The following is a 19,099-nucleotide window of genomic DNA, read 5'->3' as shown; positions in this document are numbered from 1 at the left end:
AGGCTCCATGGTAAGAATACGGTACCACTCATGACCTTCATGAGTAGCTGTGACAACCTCCGGAAGGGCGGAATTTACAGGACGACGAACCATGGACAGTGGCACCACATCCTCAGATACCCAGAAGAATTTGCTACGCCAGTTTGTAGGCAACTTTTCACCTTCATACCCAAGACTTTGATCAGAAAACACTTAACACGTATACCAACCATTACGGTTAGTCAGACGGTAAAAAACTGGGAATCGATCTATGTGGGGAACCATATCACGTGCTATACATACAAATTCATAATGACGAACTCGCATCATAGCACGCGGGTGCAATTGGGATAAATGGATCCCATAAGCAGTCAGAAATCTTTCAAAATATTTTGTTATGGGTAAACGGAAATTCCCATAAGCAAAATAATCAGCATACAAAGCCATCTTCCCAGGCGGTGGGAAACTAGCTATAGAACCCGAAGATGAAAATTCCGGTCCCCATTCAGGAGGAATACCGTACGTCTCCAGCAACTTTTCATACTCTGAATAGTCCCATGACACTTATATTTCGTCGACTTCAGTCTGAACGTTCGACATTGCAAATAGAATTGGGTAAGATAGAAGAAAGATATATGGAAAATTCAGAGAGAATTTACAAGGTAATCAGAACAAAACGTGATAAAACTTCGAAAGGAAGGAGTCCCTCCTTATTTATACCCATCGCAATTAATGCGATGGGATATGAACAGTAGAGAGAGAAAAACACCACCCAACCAGTACTTGCAATGTCACGCGGGAAATTCGAAAAAGAGAAAAAGTTGTATAGTCGGGTACAGTGACAGCCGTCAAAAACGTTCCATCATCTGTTCACGCGCCTGCAAGTGGTCAACTTGTCCTTTTTCATGATTATCCATACCAACAGAAGATATTTTCTACCTAACTTACGAACAACAAAAATCCCCAACATACATTAAGTCCAGAATTTCACCCGCATAAAGACTTCACACGAAAGAAACACTGGACTAGGGGGAATTGTAGAGGTAGGGTATCAAAAAGACCCAAATACCCTTAAGTACCACCTGCGGGTCACAGATAATGTTCTTATAAGCCACCCGCGGGACATATGGATCACCCGCATATCACGATAGAGGAGGAACGTCCTCATAACAAGCGCGGAAGCATCCGGGCATCCTCAAAAGTCATCCGCAGGACAAGACATCTGTCCGCATAAAACAACTGGAGGACAATGCCAGCGGGACAGCTGTCACCACTCAAGTACTCTCTAGAAGAAGGCTCATGATTCTTACTTGGGGAATACGTGACATATTAGCCAATGAACAAAGGACACCTGGCCAGGTTGTTATAACCGTGCACATGGCCAGGGTGCGATTCGTCCTATCATTTGGCGACAAACGTCCAGGTTGTTACGCCCATGCACATGAGACGTATAGCTCAACCTATCACAAGAGGACACGTGTCTAGGCGGTTATCAAAGGTCTTCTAGAAGAGGACAGCTGCCCCAACCATCTTCCATCATCATTCGGCTATAAATACCTTGTCAAACGGTATGAGGTATTCATTCACTCACCTATATTCTGACTGCGCTTAGTCTATATACTTCAGTAGTTTCTCCATTACGAACATTACTTATTCTCACGCCGGAGGGTGGTTACAGGAAGATCCCCCCTCTTGTCCTTCCTGTAACGAGACTCACGGTGTCTGTTTTGCAGGTTCCGGTCACTGGACTTTGGGAGGTTGTACTCATATCTTGGTTGTAATTATCATATCCTACCTTGTTGACTCATTGGATCCAGGACCAATACCCGGGGAGTGGATCCGTGTTTCTTCAGTCAGGAAGAAAGTTGTTGAATATAAAACCAAGTATTGGGTTTTAATGTCATATATACTAGACTTTCAATATTCATAACAATCCCGACGGTAACTCGTAGTTTCCAAAGAATCCAAAATGAATACACACAAAATAGACAACCTTATTACCTATCACCACCGGTATATGACGAATTCGTGAAGTTTATACATATATTTGGAAGCATAGTATAGAACTTAAGACAAGTTTCCGGCCAAACCGCACCTTTTACGGCCAACCTTCATTTCCCAGATAAGCAATATAAAAGCTCAAATATCAAAACAATATCCTTGTTCAACATCTCCAATCCATAACCATACCCCTACCACCTCTGAACCATCGCGATTAACGTTACGACACAACCGACCTTAATCGACAACCCTTCATCCCGAACGTAAGGTAGCCTTGCACGCTAATAGTTACACTTAATCATATATACTTACGCACTCATGTATATATATACACATACTAAACTTAATAAAAGGGTTTAAAACACTCACATTTTTAACCTGTACATTTGTTTTATATTCTTTCATTCTTCATGCATATGAAGAAGATAACAAACAATATTTTATTATATTGTTATTTAATGACCCACTAGTGTTAATTGATTTATGAATATAAAAATTTTAGTAATTGTCTTTTATTACTTCTACGTAATATTTACACACACACGTTGAATTTTAAAGTTCACTTACCATCTAGGATGGTTGATTTAATTATAAAATTAAGAATTTTATTTAGTAAAATTATGATAATAAGCAATAGTCATAACTGTATTGTCTATTAATTTTGTCTAAAATAAGTAATCAAATAATTTATTTTAAATAATAAAAAAAAATTTAAAATTTTAAAACGTCAAAACACTAATTAATCTTTAAAACATGAACATATCTATCTATTATTATGTTTTATATACCTAATAAAACATTTATCCGCTACTGAGTATTTAAATGTGAAGCAAATCAACAATGAAAATCCAAATGTAGTTTTCTAAATAATATATAACTTTTATGTAGATTATCTTAAACGCTCTAGCATCACTTTGGAACATTAAAAGGTACGGATCCTTACCCCACTTTCCATTGCTTTCATATTTAATTGATATAAATCCATTGAGTTAATATATATTTTATAACTCCTCACGTCTTTGAATTATCATTTCATTTGGATGTCCGTTGGATTCCAGTTCTGATTAAACATTGGATTTAGCTTTCATGTCATGCGATATTATTATGTTTAATTATACTCATTATCGCATGTTCGGATATATGTTACGAAAATATGTTTGCTATGAGTTATATGAATAAGTTCATTTGTATTCCGATACCCTGAGTGTCGCTTCTCGTGGAGTGTCCCACGAGCATGTTGTTGCGGCACCGACAACATGTGCACCACCCGTGACGGTGAGATTAGTTCACGGCGTCTCTTAAGTACAAGTGGTACATATAACTATTAGGAGGCGTATGGATCGGTCCTAGGATTAATATTAAGGAGATGGATAGCGGGTATGCCAACTCGCCATCTCATGTGATAAATATGCAGGAGTAGCTGCCTGTATGTTGTCACGTTTTATGTTCGCTCATGGGTACATCCGTATGATAAGATTTATTTTCTTTAAGTTACTTTGCATCGTATCATTATTATAAGTTCAGTTTAGATTACGTTTCATTAAATCATTTTGAGCCTATTATTCCATACTGAGCATTCGGCTCATTCCATCGTTTTTATTTTTTACCGGTACACAGGTTGCTATGGGCGGGGTTAAGATAGAAGAATAAAGCATCATAATAAAATATCTTTTAACTGTGCTAGTTTGTAAAATAGTCTTAAGTCTACCTTATCTAATGTATTATAAATTTGACAAGTAAATAAATAAAAGCATGTCTTTTGTTCAGAAACCATGCTTATTGTGACACGTCAGCTCAATCCGGGCCGGGGTGTTACAGCTATGGTATCAGAGCAAAAGGCTATTTCCTGTAGAAAACTTAAACATAGTAATTAAGGCCTGTGAGGAATTGGTAGAATATAGGATATGATTAAGTTAGAAATCGTTATGATTTTCTAATCCTTACGTATATTCTTTTAGATGCCTCCTCGTCGTCAACCTCGTAGAAATGTTCGCACTGACCGCCCTCTCAACGAAACTGCCTCTAACGAAACCCCAATTGATCCAAATGTAATTGCTGCTATTAAACAAGCTATTGATGGGTTGCTTCCAAACCTTGTTGCCCAAACTGTTGAAGCCGTTATTCAACAATCTCGTCCCCCAGAACATACCAATGGCAATCACAATTTTGGTCCTGCAACTGGTGAGAACACCATAAATAACAATGCTAATGGTATACACATGTGGATCGAGAAATTCCAAAAGCAAAAGCCGAAATCTTTCAACCATGCAACTAATCCCATCGAAGCAAGAAACTGGATAGCCCATATTGAGAAGATCTTTGATGTTCTTGGAGTTGCAGATCTATGCAAGGTTAGGCTGGCAACCTACAAACTAGAAGATGACGCACAAACTTGGTGGGAAGGATATAAACAAGTTAAAGGAGGAGATGTTTATGCTGCTAATCTTTCATGGCCGATTTTCGCACCATCTTCTATGATAAGTACTTTTCTACTGCTGATAAGGAAGCTTATATCAGAGAATACGCTGTTATCCGTCAAAGAAATGATAAACCTGCTTCGGAGTTCATTACTCGATTCTCAAAGTTGGCTAATATAGTTGGAGACGCCGCAGGGTCAGTAGAAGCCCAAGCAGAAAAATGTAAATGGGCAGTTAGTGATCGAATTCGGAAGTCGATTATGTATATGAAGTTCAAGGATATTACCGAAGTGGCTGATGCAATCAAAACTTATGAGTTTGAAAGAAAAGAATTCTTATCTCGAACTGGCGAAAACAAAAGGAGAGACAGGGAGGGACAACTTAAGCAACCTATTGGCCAACCATCCACTACGACACAACCCCAAGATCGCAAGGTACAAGCGAATAGAAACTCTGGAAATCAAACACGCCCTTGGCAGTCTAGACCACAGAACCAGAAACCCGTTCAAAACCAAATTCAGCTATACGCAGAACCTATCAGAGCTCAACCACTTAATCAATATATAAACCCTAATCAGAATTTACATCCTACATGCAAAACTTGTGGTAAGAGACATTAAGGCATATGTCGCCAAGGTACAGGAGCATGCTTTAGATGTTGCGTAACTGGGCACATGATCAAGAATTGTCCTAAGCAAGACACCAAGAAGAAAATAGGAGGAAATGTTGCACCAGCCAACACTGGAGGAAGAGTTTTTACACTTTCTACTACTAATGCTAAAAATGCCCCAGGTACGGTATCGGGCACTCTTCAGCTTGGTGAACGTAGTATCTATGTGCTCTTCGATACAGGACCAACCCATTCTGTAGTATCTAACTCGTTTACTAAGTACCTTATGATTAGGCCCATTCCATTAGATCATACTTTGACAATCTTTACTCCGATGAATGATTCATTCATAATCACTAGCGTATATAAAGATTGTCCTATTCGTGTTGAATCTGTTGTGTATAACGCGAACCTTTATCCGATGTATATGTCTGACTTCGATGTTATTCTCGGGATTGATTGGTTATCTCGACACCATGTCACAATAGTTTTTTATTCTCGATGTGTTATTTTCGGTGATCTTCAGCGTCCAGATTTTATATATCATGGAACACCACCGCGTAAATCTCTTATGATTATTTCTGCACTTAAAGCCCAGAAATTTCTATCACACGGTTGTGAAGGATTTTTAGCATACGTCAAATCAGATTCGTATGAGGAACCAACCATAGATAGCCATCCGGTTGTATGTGAATATGCAGATGTATTCCCACAAGAACTACCTGGCCTTCCACCAGATCGTGAAGTCGAATTCACGATTGATCTTATTCCTGGCGCCGAGCCTATTTCTAAAGCACCATATCGTTGGCACCCCTAGAACTAAAAGAACTCAAGGAACAACTGCAAGAGTTGTTGAATCTAGGATTCATCCGACCAAGTGTCTCACCTTGGGGCGCACCAGTATTGTTTGTAAAGAAGAAAGACGGGACAATGCGATTATGCATAGATTATCGAGAACTAAACAAGATCACAATCCGAAATCGTTATCCATTGCCTCGTATAGACGACCTATTCGATCAATTACAGGGTGCTCAATTCTTCTCAAAGATCGATCTAAGATCCGGTTATCATCAATTGAAGGTCAAGAATGATGATGTTCCAAAGACTGCCTTTCGCAGTACTCGTTATGGTCATTATGAATTCTTAGTTATGCCCTTTGGACTAACCAATGCGCCTGCAGTTTTCATGGATTTAATGAATCGCGTATTTCACAAGTTTCTCGACAAATTCATCATTGTCTTTATTGATGACATCTAGTGTACTCTAAGAGCTATGAAGAGCATGAAACACATTTACATGCAGTACTTGGAATTTTGCGAGATAAGAAGTTGTATGCAAAATTTTCAAAGTGTGACTTTTGGCTTAGCCAAGTGGCATTCCTAGGTCATGTTATATCCGCAGATGGGATCATGGTGGACCCAGCAAAGATCGAAGCTATTACAAAATGTCCTAGACCCACTTCTGTCACCGAAGTACGAAGTTTCTTGGGTCTTGCTGGCTACTACCGGAGATTTGTTGAAGGATTTTCGGTGATTGCTTTACCTCTCACAAAACTCTTGAGGAAAGGATTAAAGTACTCATGGAAGGAAGAGCAAGAGAAAAGCTTTGAAGAATTAAAGAAACGACTCGTATCAGCTCCAGTACTCACTCTTCCTTCTGGATCAGGAGGTTACCAAATTTATAGTGATGCTTCAAAGATAGGCCTAGGATGTGTGTTAATGCAACACGGGAAGGTTATCGCCTATGCCTCACGTCAATTGAAACCATATGAAGTTAACTATCCAACGCACGACTTAGAATTAGACGTAGTCGTCTTTGCCTTGAAGATAAGGCGACACTATCTATATGGTGAAACCTGTGACATCTTTACCGAACACAAGAGCCTTAAGTATATATTCACTCAGAAAGAGCTAAATATGAGGCAAAGAAGGTGGTTAGAACTTTTAAAGGACTATGACGCAAACATTTAATATCATCCGGGAAAAGCCAATGGTGTAGCTGACCCCTTAAGCCGAAAGAATTTCGGTGGTATATCTTGCCTTCAAATTCAGCCTCGCATTATTCATAATCTTAATAAAATGGACATCGGGCTTCAGATTGGTGAATCTGATGAATATCTTGCTAGAATACAGATTGAACCTGATCTCATAACACGGATTAAAGATTCCCAAAAGGAAGATGGAGGCTTATGGGCGATTGTTCAAAACCTTGAAGTGGGTAAGCAATCTGAATTCCGTATAGATGAACACAGAGTGATTTGGTGCGGAAAAAGACTTTGTGTACCCAATGACTCCACCCTTCGTGAGTCTTTGTTAGCCGAAGCGCATAGTTCACCATTTTCTATTCACCCAGGGTCTACGAAGATGTATCGGACTTACGTCAGAACTTTTGGTGGGATGGAATGAAAGAAGACGTTGCTCGATACGTAAGTAAATGTCTCACCTGTCAGCAAGTGAAAATTGAACATCAACGAGCAAATAGATTATCACAGCCATTGGATATCCCAATATGGAAGTGGGATGAGATTACAATGGATTTTGTTACCGGTTTGCCCAAGACATTCAAGAAAAACGATGTTATATGGGTTGTAGTCGATAAATTGTCTAAATCGGCTCATTTTATACCGATTCAGCAAAAATTTTCGGTTAGCCAGTTATCCGAAGTTTTTCTTCAATAGATTATTCGACTCCATGGTACACCATCTTCAATCGTTTCGGATAGAGACCCACGTTTCACATCACGATTTGGGAAAGGTTTTCAAAATGCTTGGGGCACGCGTCTGAAGTTCAGTACGACTTTTCATCCACAAACGGATGGGCAATCATAACGAACGATTCAGACCTTAGAAGATATGCTCCGAGCATGTGCACTTGAATGGTCCGGAAATTGGAATGAATATTTATGCCTCGTTGAGTTCGCTTACAACAACAGTTGGCAAGCAAGTATTGATATGGCTCCATTCGAATTGCTATACGGCCGTAAATGTCGAGCACCTATCTGTTGGGAGGAAGTAGGAGAAAAGATTATTGAAGGACCTGAGTTAGTCCAAATTACTAATGAAAAAGTCACCATTGCACGAGAAAAGCTTAAAGAAGCTCAGAGTAGACAAAAAAGTTATGCAGACCAACACAAACGAACGCTCGAATTCAATGTTGACGACCGTGTCTTTTTAAAAGTATCACCTTGGCGTGGCATTTGCAGATTTGGAACCAAAGGAAAACGTAGTCCTCGTTTCATTGGTCCCTTTGAAATTCTCGAAAGAATCGGAGAGGTTTCATACCGACTAGCATTACCGCCACAACTCTCACATGTTCATAATGTTTTTCACGTGTCCTTGTTAAGAGGATACAATTATCATCCTCTCCACGTTATTAGTTATCCGTCACTTACAATTCACGAAGACTTGTCATACGAGGAAGAACCCGAAGCCATATTAGACCGACAAGAAAGGATTATGCGTAAAAATGTAATTCCGTTTGTCAAAGTTCTTTGGAAAAATCACTCTGAACGTGAAGCTACATGGGAAACCGAAGAGTCGATTCGTTCTATATACCCTAGTCTGTTCGACCAGTAAACTTTTAGCCCAGGTAACTATGAAACTTATTTTCAAGAACAATAGAACTTTTATTACCTTTAATATCAAGTATTTTTTTTTTAAACCACAAATTTCGAGGGCGAAATTTCTTTTAAGGGGGTAATAGTTGTAACAATCGAAAATTTAAAATCATTCTTTAATATAATTCTATACCGATAGAAATTGTAAAAAAAATAAGAAAAATATATATCCTAGTATATTCAAGTTTAAACATACAATTTTAAATGATATATAATTAATGAAATAAAACTTACGTTTAAACTAAAATACATTAAATAAAAATAACAATAATAATAATAATAATAATAATAATAATAATAATAAAATATGGTAATGTAAATCTGAAGAAGGCAACGTGGAGAGTTATATGAATACAAGGATACGTCATATACAAACGTAGAGCCCGTCGATTTGTGGTGATAAACATCTTTGAACTAATTTATAACTTGGTCAGGAAGAAAGTTGTTGAATATAAAACCAAGTATTGGGTTTTAATGTCATATATACTAGACTTTCAATATTCATAACAATCCCGACGGTAACTCGTAGTTTCCAAAGAACCCAAAATGAATCCACACAAAATAGACAACCTTATTACCTATCGCCACCGGTATATGACGAATTCGTGAAGTTTATACATATATTTGGAAGCATAGTATAGAACTTAAGACAAGTTTCCGGCCAAACCGCACCTTTTACGGCCAACCTTCATTTCCCAGATAAGCAATATAAAAGCTCAAATATCAAAACAATATCCTTGTTCAACATCTCCAATCCATAACCATACCCCTACCACCTCTGAACCATCGCGATTAACGTTACGACACAACCGACCTTAATCGACAACCCTTCATCCCGAACGTAAGGTAGCCTCGCACGCTAATAGTTACACTTAATCATATATACTTACGCACTCATGTATATATATACACATACTAAACTTAATAAAAGGGTTTAAAACACTCACATTTTTAACCTGTACATTTGTTTTATATTCTTTCATTCTTCATGCATATGAAGAAGATAACAAACAATATTTTATTATATTGTTATTTAATGACCCACTAGTGTTAATTGATTTATGAATATAAAAATTTTAGTAATTGTCTTTTATTACTTCTACATAATATTTACACACACACGTTGAATTTTAAAGTTCACTTACCATCTAGGATGGTTGATTTAATTATAAAATTAAGAATTTTATTTAGTAAAATTATGATAATAAGCAATAGTCATAACTGTATTGTCTATTAATTTTGTCTAAAATAAGTAATCAAATAATTTATTTTAAATAATAAAAAAAAGTTTAAAATTTTAAAACGTCAAAACACTAATTAATCTTTAAAACATGAACATATCTATCTATTATTATGTTTTATATACCTAATAAAATATTTATCCGCTACTGAGTATTTAAATGTGAAGCAAATCAACAATGAAAATCCAAATGTAGTTTTCTAAATAATATATAACTTTTATGTAGATTATCTTAAACGCTCTAGCATTACTTTGGAACATTAAAATGTACGGATCCTTACCCCACTTTCCATTGCGTTCATATTTAATTGATATAAACCCGTTGAGTTAATATATATTTTATAACTCCTCACGTCTTTGAATTATCATTTCATTTGGATGTCCGTTGGATTTCAGTTCTGATTAAACATTGGATTTAGCTTTCATGTCATGCGATATTATTATGTTTAATTATACTCATTATCGCATGTTCGGATATATGTTACGAAAATATGTTTGCTATGAGTTATATGAATAAGTTCATTTGTATTCCGATACCCTGAGTGTCGCTTCTCGTGGAGTGTCCCACGAGCATGTTGTTGCGGCACCGACAACATGTGCACCACCCGTGACGGTGAGATCAGTTCACGGCGTCTCTTAAGTACAAGTGGTACATATGATTATTAGGAGGCGTATGGATCGGTCCTAGGATTAATATTAAGGATATGGATAGCGGGTATGCCAACTCGCCATCTCATGTGATAAATATGCAGGAGTAGCTGCCTGTATGTTGTCACGTTTTATGTTCGCTCATGGGTACATCCGTATGATAAGATTTATTTTCTTTAAGTTATTTTGCATCGTATCATTATCATAAGTTCAATCTAGATTACGTTTTATTAAATCATTTTGAGCCTATTATTCCGTACTGAGCATTCGGCTCATTCCGTCGTTTTTATTTTTTACAGGTACACGGGTTACTATGGGCGGGGTTAAGAGAGAAGAATAAAGCATCATAATCATAATAAAATATCTTTTAACCGTACTAGTTTGTAAAATAGTTTTAAGTCTACCTTATCTAATGTATTATAAACTTGACAAGTAAATAAATAAAAGCATGTCTTTTATTCAGAAACCATGTTTATTGTGACATGTCAGCCCAATTCGGGCCGGGGTGTTACATCTCCATTACTAAAAACAAAAATAGAAGGAATCTTACACCATATTCAGATCTCTTGCTACATGAACCGAGTCAAGCCGTTGATAAAAACCGATCTCGGCGGTCTCATCCATCTCCGAGCATCTTGGACAATACACGGACGCACCGCCAATGTGTCTCCTTGTCAATGAAGTCAGCATATAAGGCCCGGTCCCGATGTCCTACATTGGATGTTGGATTTACTCATAAACACTGTTCAAATATCAGAGTGAATAAAAACTTTTCACGGATAATTAAACTTCAACCATAAATTACAAAACATAGCATTCTTGTTTAAACATTCATATTGTCTTAACTTAAAACATCATAAAGAAAACATCATGTATTCATTCTATAGATGCCAGCCACTCAGTCAATACCATGTGTCTTCCTCAAGCCAATTCCTTTAACCTATTTACCCGCGTTCATACTAAAAGTTTGCTCTACGCTGGGTGAGTTCAAGATAATCTGGCAAGATACATTACATTCATATATTTACATATACGTATCCGAAGACACATATTACATACTTAACCTTCTTAAGTTTCTTTCGTGTGTACATACATACATAGCTACATTCATACTTTTATACTTTTATTCTTTCATATTTTCATGTTGTCATACTTTCATATTTTAACTTACTTGTTACATTCACAATTCTACGTTTTAAAGAGTATAACCTCGCATATATAATTAGGGTCTGTCACCCTCCTTTAATAGATATTATCAGGGTCCGCGACCCTCGTTTCACATATATTGTTAAGGTCTACTACCCTCTTTTCACATATATTGTTAGGGTCTGCTACCCTTCTTTCACATATATTATTAGAGTCCGCTACCCTCTTTTCACAGTTGTTATTATTAGGGCCTGACGCTCTTGTAACCATACAACCATCCTCGCAAATATTGATGTAGTTGTTGTGCTCTAATAAAAAACAATTATTTAAAAGTCTTAAATACCTATAACTAGTATGGGTAAGTAAGGTCATCTCCTTAGGGAATCAAAGGAAAGTGCAAGTAAAACTCATGACTTAAACTGATTATTTAAGTGGACAGTCAATGTCAAGCAGTTTTGAAAGTTGTATTTATAAAACACTTAAAACTGTAACAATTATGAAAACAATGATTCACTTCAAGTCAGGTAATGCATTAACCAGCTAATCACAGATTCAGATAGATTGACTGCCTGATAATTACTAGACCTAATAGTTGGGTTGTGATGACAAACTATACCCTAGCCGAATTGTTGATAACCCAATTTAGGTTGCAATAAATAGTGGTTATTAGTTCATTGACACACGAATCTAGTCCTAAATGTTGATGAACCCAACCAGATATGTGATGTAAGATTCAATAATCAAGAACACAAACTGTTTAAACAATCAATTGACAAAGTAAACAAGATTAAATAACAAAATTCAATCAAGTTCATAATCAGTTAAGCATAAAGAATTCGATCATAGTCAATTACAAAAAACCCTAGCCTAAAATGAACACAAATGATTTAGCCTTGCCTCTTCATCATGATTGACTCGAGCATGGATTGGAAGGATGAAACCATTGTTGATTATGGTGATTAGAAGGTTATAAGGTGGTGAAGAATTTCTCCAAAGTCGTCCTTGGTGGATAGGGTATGAAGGATAATCAATTTAGGGTTTATCTCGGCTTAAATGTGGAATAAAAACAAGAAAAAACAGATTTCCCGTGAGACTAGGACGTAAGCTACAGCCTGGTCACCGTAGCTTATAGTAGGACCGTAGGCTACAATGGGAAGTGTCACACCCCGACTTAGAGCCTAGGCGTGTGACCAATAGTTGGTACCTGTTTTGTAAACATATCAGAGTTTATGGGTTAATTTTAGCGGAAGACTTTAAGTTGTTTAGAATATTAATTTACATTGAAAAATTACTTGGGAATTAAATACCCAAGTATTTGTTTACAAAATACATGTTTATATTACAAGGATATTAATATCAAAAGTTGAGTCATCTTGTTATGCGCTTCTAACTCCACGACGACTCCAATCCTTGCTACTTCTTATAAGTACTTAATTACCTGCATTGGGTTGAAAGATACGTCAGCTATGTGCTGGTAAACATGTATGACTCCAAAATAAATAAATAACAGTTACAATACAAACATAGTTTTCTATACAAGCTCAACAGAAGTATTTCTACTTCTGGTATTTGTACCACTACCATACACACACAAAAGTGTTCCCTGAGCCACGTAGCCCTTAACGGAGAACTAGTTATGACTGTTAGCATGCGACCACGTAGCCTTTGACTTTTTAGGCTGAATAGTTATGTATAGATCCAGAAACATGTGTAATCGGTCCGAGTTGCTTTTATTTTCTATTTTGTATTATAACGTTTTAGAGATCATGTAATCTCATGTAAACGTTGACTGACTCTTTAAGATAAACAACCCGTTCATCTTATAGAGTATAAATATGTTTTGACTGATCGTAAAGGTTAACGTATTCACCTGTACCGTCGGTGCTTTTGAAACTTTTCTTGATTGAGAATGATGTCCACCTATACATAAATAGGTTTGTATAAATATTTGAGTTGTGTTTCTTGATTAATCCATTACTCTTAAGCTTAACCTTGATAAAGTTTATAACTTTGTTTGTGAATGAAAACACTTTGTTTTATGTGACGTTTGATATAGCATGCATTGGCTTAAGAGGTTCTAACACTTTGGTGAGTTTCTCCAGGTAAGTAAACGAGTCTCGCGGTTGATTGGGATTTATATGAATTACTTTTCCTTAGGCTAGAAACTCATTACTAGAGATATCCCCCTTACAGTTTACTACATGCTGTAACACAGTGAAAATTTCGAGTTCAAAGTATCAACTTTCCAAAGTCTAGGGACTAAAATTGTCAAAATCCAAACTTGAGGGTTAAAAATGGAAATTCTGTTTTCCTGACCCAACGCGCTACGCGATGAGTCAGAAGAGACTCCCATCGCGTACCGCGATGGGGTGTCTGACAACGTGTGCCACGTGGCACACGGCGGCACCATGTGCTGCCACGTGTCACCACGTGGCAGGTCTAAGATCTGCGTCATCAGACCTATATCGCGGTACGCGATAGCTCTGCTGAAGCACCCATCGCGTACCGCGATAGGGTCCAAAATATTGCCTATAAATAGCGGCCATGGGATCTCACTCCAGGCATCCCAAACACAGCTCTCACTTCTCTCTAACCTCTCTCTAGAACCAATAAACGATTTGCCTCGATAAGAGTGCCACGATCCTTCGTTTGTGTATAACGTTTCCTCGAAGTACTTGCCAACCCTCTACCCACACTCAATCAAGAAGGTGTTGTTATAATGGCGAGGAATCTCGAGAGTCGTGTCCTCGAGTGTTGAAGATTTGGCGTTCCTCGATTAGCGTGTCGAGCAAAGTAAGGCGGCATCGGAGTGATGCTCGAGTCCCTAGCATTTCTAAACGCCAACGAGGTTAGGCGTAATAATGAATTCAATATAATTGAATATTATATTCAAGGCTTAAGCTTTAAGTCGAGGTTATACTCGATACCTCGATAAAAGAAAAGAAAACATAACAAAGAAATGAATAAAAGTATGATTATTGAATATTGTGAATTCATATATATGTGTGTAAGTATATATGCTTATATTCTTTGTTATGAATTATTATTTAATGAATAAAGAGTATTCTTAAATAATAAAAGAAAAGATTACGTTTCTTGGAGAAGAAGAAATGTTGGGTTTTGAATATAAACTAAAGGTTTATAATTTACTTTTAAACAAGAGGTTTTCAAGTAAATAAGAATTGAACTAAAGGTTCAATCGATGATTGAGATATAAGACTAAAGGTCTTAAGCCGGATCGTGTATCTGACTAACAAACATTTATACTCGTAACTATAGGTTCGAGATAAAGAAAGGGAAAGACCCTTGGACGGTGAGTGAAGCCGATCCTAAAGAGATAAGGTGAATACGCCCCCAAAATTTTAAACTTGTGTTCAAAAGAGTCAACTTGTTATATGAAATTGTTTACAAGGAACTATGTGTTCCTAAAACCGTTATAACTATGGGTATGAACCTAGCCCTCAGGCTGTGGTATACATATGTCTGGATCCTTACATAGGTGGTACTATGCGATGTATGGGCATGATCGCACCACCCTCGGTCGTAGGACGCTCTCCTGCAGGGAGTACGACCGTTGTGTATATTTACGGGTACTTAATGAAGTCGAATGCTGCGGTGTTTTTGAGGTGACCTAGTGTAGAGGCTCTAGTTTATAATGTGTTATTTAAATTTGTTATTCCTAAGCCACGTTGGGCCGAGACAGGCGTAGTTTCGAGGGGTAATAAAGTAAAAGAATTTATTTTGCGTCCGCGTGTTCACCAGCATTCGTGGCTGACGTATTTTCTTACATTTTGACATTTTGCAGGTGAACAAGATTAGCACTTGGAATATCGAAGTGCTATTGATATATCCGATGGCTCGGATTCATTTTATAAACTTAATATGGTGGTTTGTAAATATTAAACAAGTAAATGTTTTGTAACAACTTAAGCGGGTGTTTATAATCCCGCCTTTTATATAAGTTACATTTTCGATCCTTAAAGTTTTATAAGTCTTCCGCAAATTAACGCAACTCTGATTTATTTAGAATTACGATACCAACTATTGAGTCACGCTCCTAGGTCCTAGACGGGGGTGTGACACATGCCCTTCAAAATATAACTTTGTTAACATTACTTCATTAAGAATTAACGTCTTTGAAAACTTCGTTATAAATGTTTATAAAATACTTTCAAGGTTATAGGCCATATCCTCGATTAAAGTCTAAGCTATAACTTCTATAACTTAAACATAACTCCTACCTTAGTACGCAGACTCAGAATGATAATAATAAGAAAAGAGACTTGACGGGTAGGATCTTGATCTAAACTCGCTTATATGATTGATAACTTGTTTATAACTTCAAAACTTGCACGTATTTCGAGAAAACGGAATGTCGGCTTGTTACAGCAATCGAGCACGCTTCCCTAGGTTGAGTGTGTGTAAAATTAAGGTGTTTTTGGGATGAATGAGGTTCAATCTCGTAACCTCCTATTTATAGGCAAAATTTGTACTCCATCGCGTTACGCGATAGAGTTGATTGCCGGAATGCCACGTGATGACACGTGGCCTGTCAAAATGTGCCATGTGTTGACACGTGGTTTGACACATGTACTCGGTTGCTTAACGAGGTCATCGTGTGTCACGATGGTCCTATAAGTTAGTGATCGCGTATTGCGTAGTCGCCCAAATCTTGGTTTAAGTGCAAGTTCATTGCGTTACGCGATGGGTTTATGTGTATCCCGTCACGTATCGCGATGAGATGAGATTTTTAGAATTTTCATTTCAAGTCCCTAGACTTTATAAGTTGGTAATTTTAGCTAAATTCTATAACGGGTATCTACGTGGTGTTACATCCTCCCCACCTTTTGAATAATCTAGTCCTCGAGATTTATTGGAATAGATAGGGATACTTCTTCTTCATTTCTGACTCGAGCTCCCATGCATATTCGGGTCCTCATCTTGAATCCCATTTGACTTTCACTAAATTGAGTCGCTTGCGTTTGAGGAACTTGATCCTGCTATCTTCAATTTGAATTGGTTGTTCTACAAACTTAAGCTTCTCATCGACTTTGATGTCCTTCAAAGGCATTGCAAGAGTTTCATCGGCTAAATACTTGGGCAGGTTTGACACATGAAATACGTCATGAATGCCTTTCATTTCCTGGTAATTCCAGTTGATAAGCAACTGGTCCAATCCTTTCAAGTAATTTAAATGGTCCAACAAAACGTGAACTCAATTTTCCTTTCTTCCCGAATTGTACTACACCTTTCCAGGGTGATACTTTGAGTAGTACTCTATCGCCTTCCTTGAATTTTAATGGTTTACAGCGGATATCTGCATAGATTTTCTGTCTATCTCTTGCTGCTTTCAATCGTTCACGAATTTGCATTACTTGATCAGTGGTTCTTTGAACAATTTCGGATCCTGAAAATTGATTATCACCTGTTTCAGACCAACATACACGTTTTCTACACTTCCATCCATACATAGCTTCAAATGGTACTTAAGTTTTATCGCTTCCCATTGCGTTTTGAAAAATTGACCAAAAATTTGAAGTGAAACGATTATCTCTATCGGAGATAATGGATAGCGGCACACCATGTAAAGATACTATGTTTTCGACATATAGTTGTGCTAACTTATCCATGCTATAAATTTCCTGTATTGGAATAAAATGAGCAGACTTGGTAAGTATATATACAATAACCCAGATTGCATCATTTTTACGAGAAGTTTTGGGTGACTTCGTAATGAAATCCATGGTTATCATATCTCATTTCTATATTGGTATTTCTGGTTGTTGTAGTAATCCTAACGGCTTCTGATGTTCTGTTTTTACGTTAGAACAAGTTAGGCATTTTGCAACATACAAGGAAATATTCTTCTTCATACCAATCCACCAATACTCCTCTTTCATATTGTGGTACATCTTGTCACTACCCGGATGCATCATATATTTCAACTTATGTGCTTCCTCAAGGATTTTGTTTCTTAGGTTTCCAATTACCGGTACCCAAATTCTTTTACCAAGTCTAAGTATTTCATAATCTCCTTTGACCAATTGATCAACGGTACCATTTTCTTTTTCGGCTTTAATGTTTCCTTCTTCCAGTGCTAACTTCTTAGCTTATTTAATTTGGTTAGCTAAATCAATTCTAAGTTCTAATCTAAGAGCTCGGACTCTCCTGGGCTTATCATGTTTCTTTCCACTTAAAGCTTCAGCCACTACATTGGCTTTTCCTTCATGATATACGATTTCATAGTCGTAATCTTTTAGAGTTTCCATCCATCCTCTTTGCCTCATATTCAACTCTTTTTGAACAAAGATATGCTTCAAATTTTTGTGATCAGTGTATATTATGAACTTTACACCATAGAGATAATGTCGCCATAGTTTTAACGCGAAAGTTATAGCGCTTAATACAAAACCGTGTGTGGCGTAATTATTTTCATAAACATTTAATTGTCTCAAAGCATAAGCAATAACTTTCTTACCTTGCATTAGAACACATCCCATACCCGTGTGTGAAGCATCACAGTATATGGTAAAGTTATTCAATCCTTCTGGCAAGGCCAAGATAGGTGCATTGGTTAACTTTTGTTTAAGACTTTCGAATGCTTCTTCTTGTTGCGGTCCCCATTCAAATTTTAGTTGATTTCCTAGTGAGTGAAGTTAATGGAACAGCTATTCTAGAAAAGTCTTGAATAAATCTTCGGTAGTATCCGGCTAATCCTAGAAAGCTTCTAACTTGTGTTGGTGTCTTGGGTTTCTCCCATTTTATAATGGCTTCTATCTTTGTTGGATCTACTTGATACCTTTCTCGTTTACAATATGACCAAGAAATTGAACTTCCGGTAACCAAAATTCACACTTAGAGAATTTGGCGTGCAACTTCTCCTTCCTTAAGGTTTCAAGTATGATCTTGAGATGAACTTGATGATCCTCCTTGGACTTGGAATAAATAAAAATGCCATCAATTAAGACGATAACAAACTTATGAAGGTATGGTTTGCAGACACGGTTCATCATGTCCATGAAAGCTGTCGGAACATTAGTGAGTCCAAAAGGCATAATAGTGAACTCATAATGTTCGTATCGAGTTCTAAACGTTGTCTTTCGTATATCTTCTTCTTGAACTTTCAGCTGATGGTATCCTGATTTGAGATCAATTTTGGAAAAATGACTTGCCCCTTGAAGTTAATCAAACGGATCATCGATTCTTGGTAATGGGTACTTGTTCTTGATTGTAACCTTATTTAACTCACGAAAATCTATGCACATTCTCATTGATCCATCCTTCTTCTTAAAAAATAGAACTGGAGCTCCCCATAGTGACGAACTCGGTCGTATGAATCCTTTTTTCAAAAGCTCATCTAATTGTTTTGTCAACTCTGTCATTTCAGTGGGTGCTAGTCTATAAGGAGACTTAGCTATTGGTGAAGTTCCCGGTATGAGGTCG

The 19,099-nt window shown here is 37.1% G+C and overlaps 2 protein-coding genes across 2 annotated transcripts; one reads left to right on the top strand and one right to left on the bottom strand.

The window, feature by feature from the left end:
* The first annotated feature begins 5,071 nt into the window (after positions 1-5,071).
* LOC143630210 (uncharacterized) lies at positions 5,072-5,824 on the top strand. The gene has a single exon (XM_077099279.1). The coding sequence runs from the start codon at positions 5,072-5,074 to the stop codon at positions 5,822-5,824; it is 753 nt and encodes a 250-aa protein (XP_076955394.1).
* Positions 5,825-16,592: 10,768 nt separating this feature from the next.
* Positions 16,593-17,589, bottom strand: LOC143630208 (uncharacterized). Its single transcript, XM_077099278.1, has 3 exons — positions 17,532-17,589; positions 16,933-17,063; positions 16,593-16,823 (listed from the first exon to the last, which is right to left on the bottom strand). Exons 1-3 carry the CDS (start codon positions 17,587-17,589, stop codon positions 16,593-16,595), a joined length of 420 nt encoding a protein of 139 aa, XP_076955393.1.
* Positions 17,590-19,099: the final 1,510 nt, after the last annotated feature.

The sequence above is a fragment of the Bidens hawaiensis genome, unplaced genomic scaffold (genome assembly GCF_021521415.1).
Source record: "Bidens hawaiensis isolate Kalapana, Puna unplaced genomic scaffold, B.hawaiensis_p1.1 tig00005588_1, whole genome shotgun sequence".
NCBI lineage: Eukaryota > Viridiplantae > Streptophyta > Magnoliopsida > Asterales > Asteraceae > Bidens > Bidens hawaiensis.
The sequence above is the reverse complement of the archived record's forward strand: the minus strand, read 5'-3'. Positions and strand labels throughout refer to the sequence as shown.

Bases quoted from the DNA above. Each gene is read 5' to 3' on its own strand.
- LOC143630210 (XM_077099279.1), top strand. From the start codon at position 5,072: ATGATCAAGAATTGTCCTAAGCAAGACACCAAGAAGAAAATAGGAGGA.
- LOC143630208 (XM_077099278.1), bottom strand. From the start codon at position 17,589: ATGCATCCGGGTAGTGACAAGATGTACCACAATATGAAAGAGGAGTAT. The intron at 17,064-17,531 runs GTATGAAGAAGA...ATCAATTTTCAG, and splicing joins AGAGGAGTATTGGTGGATTG to GATCCGAAATTGTTCAAAGA. The intron at 16,824-16,932 runs GTACTACTCAAA...GGATTGGACCAG, and splicing joins AATTCAAGGAAGGCGATAGA to TTGCTTATCAACTGGAATTA.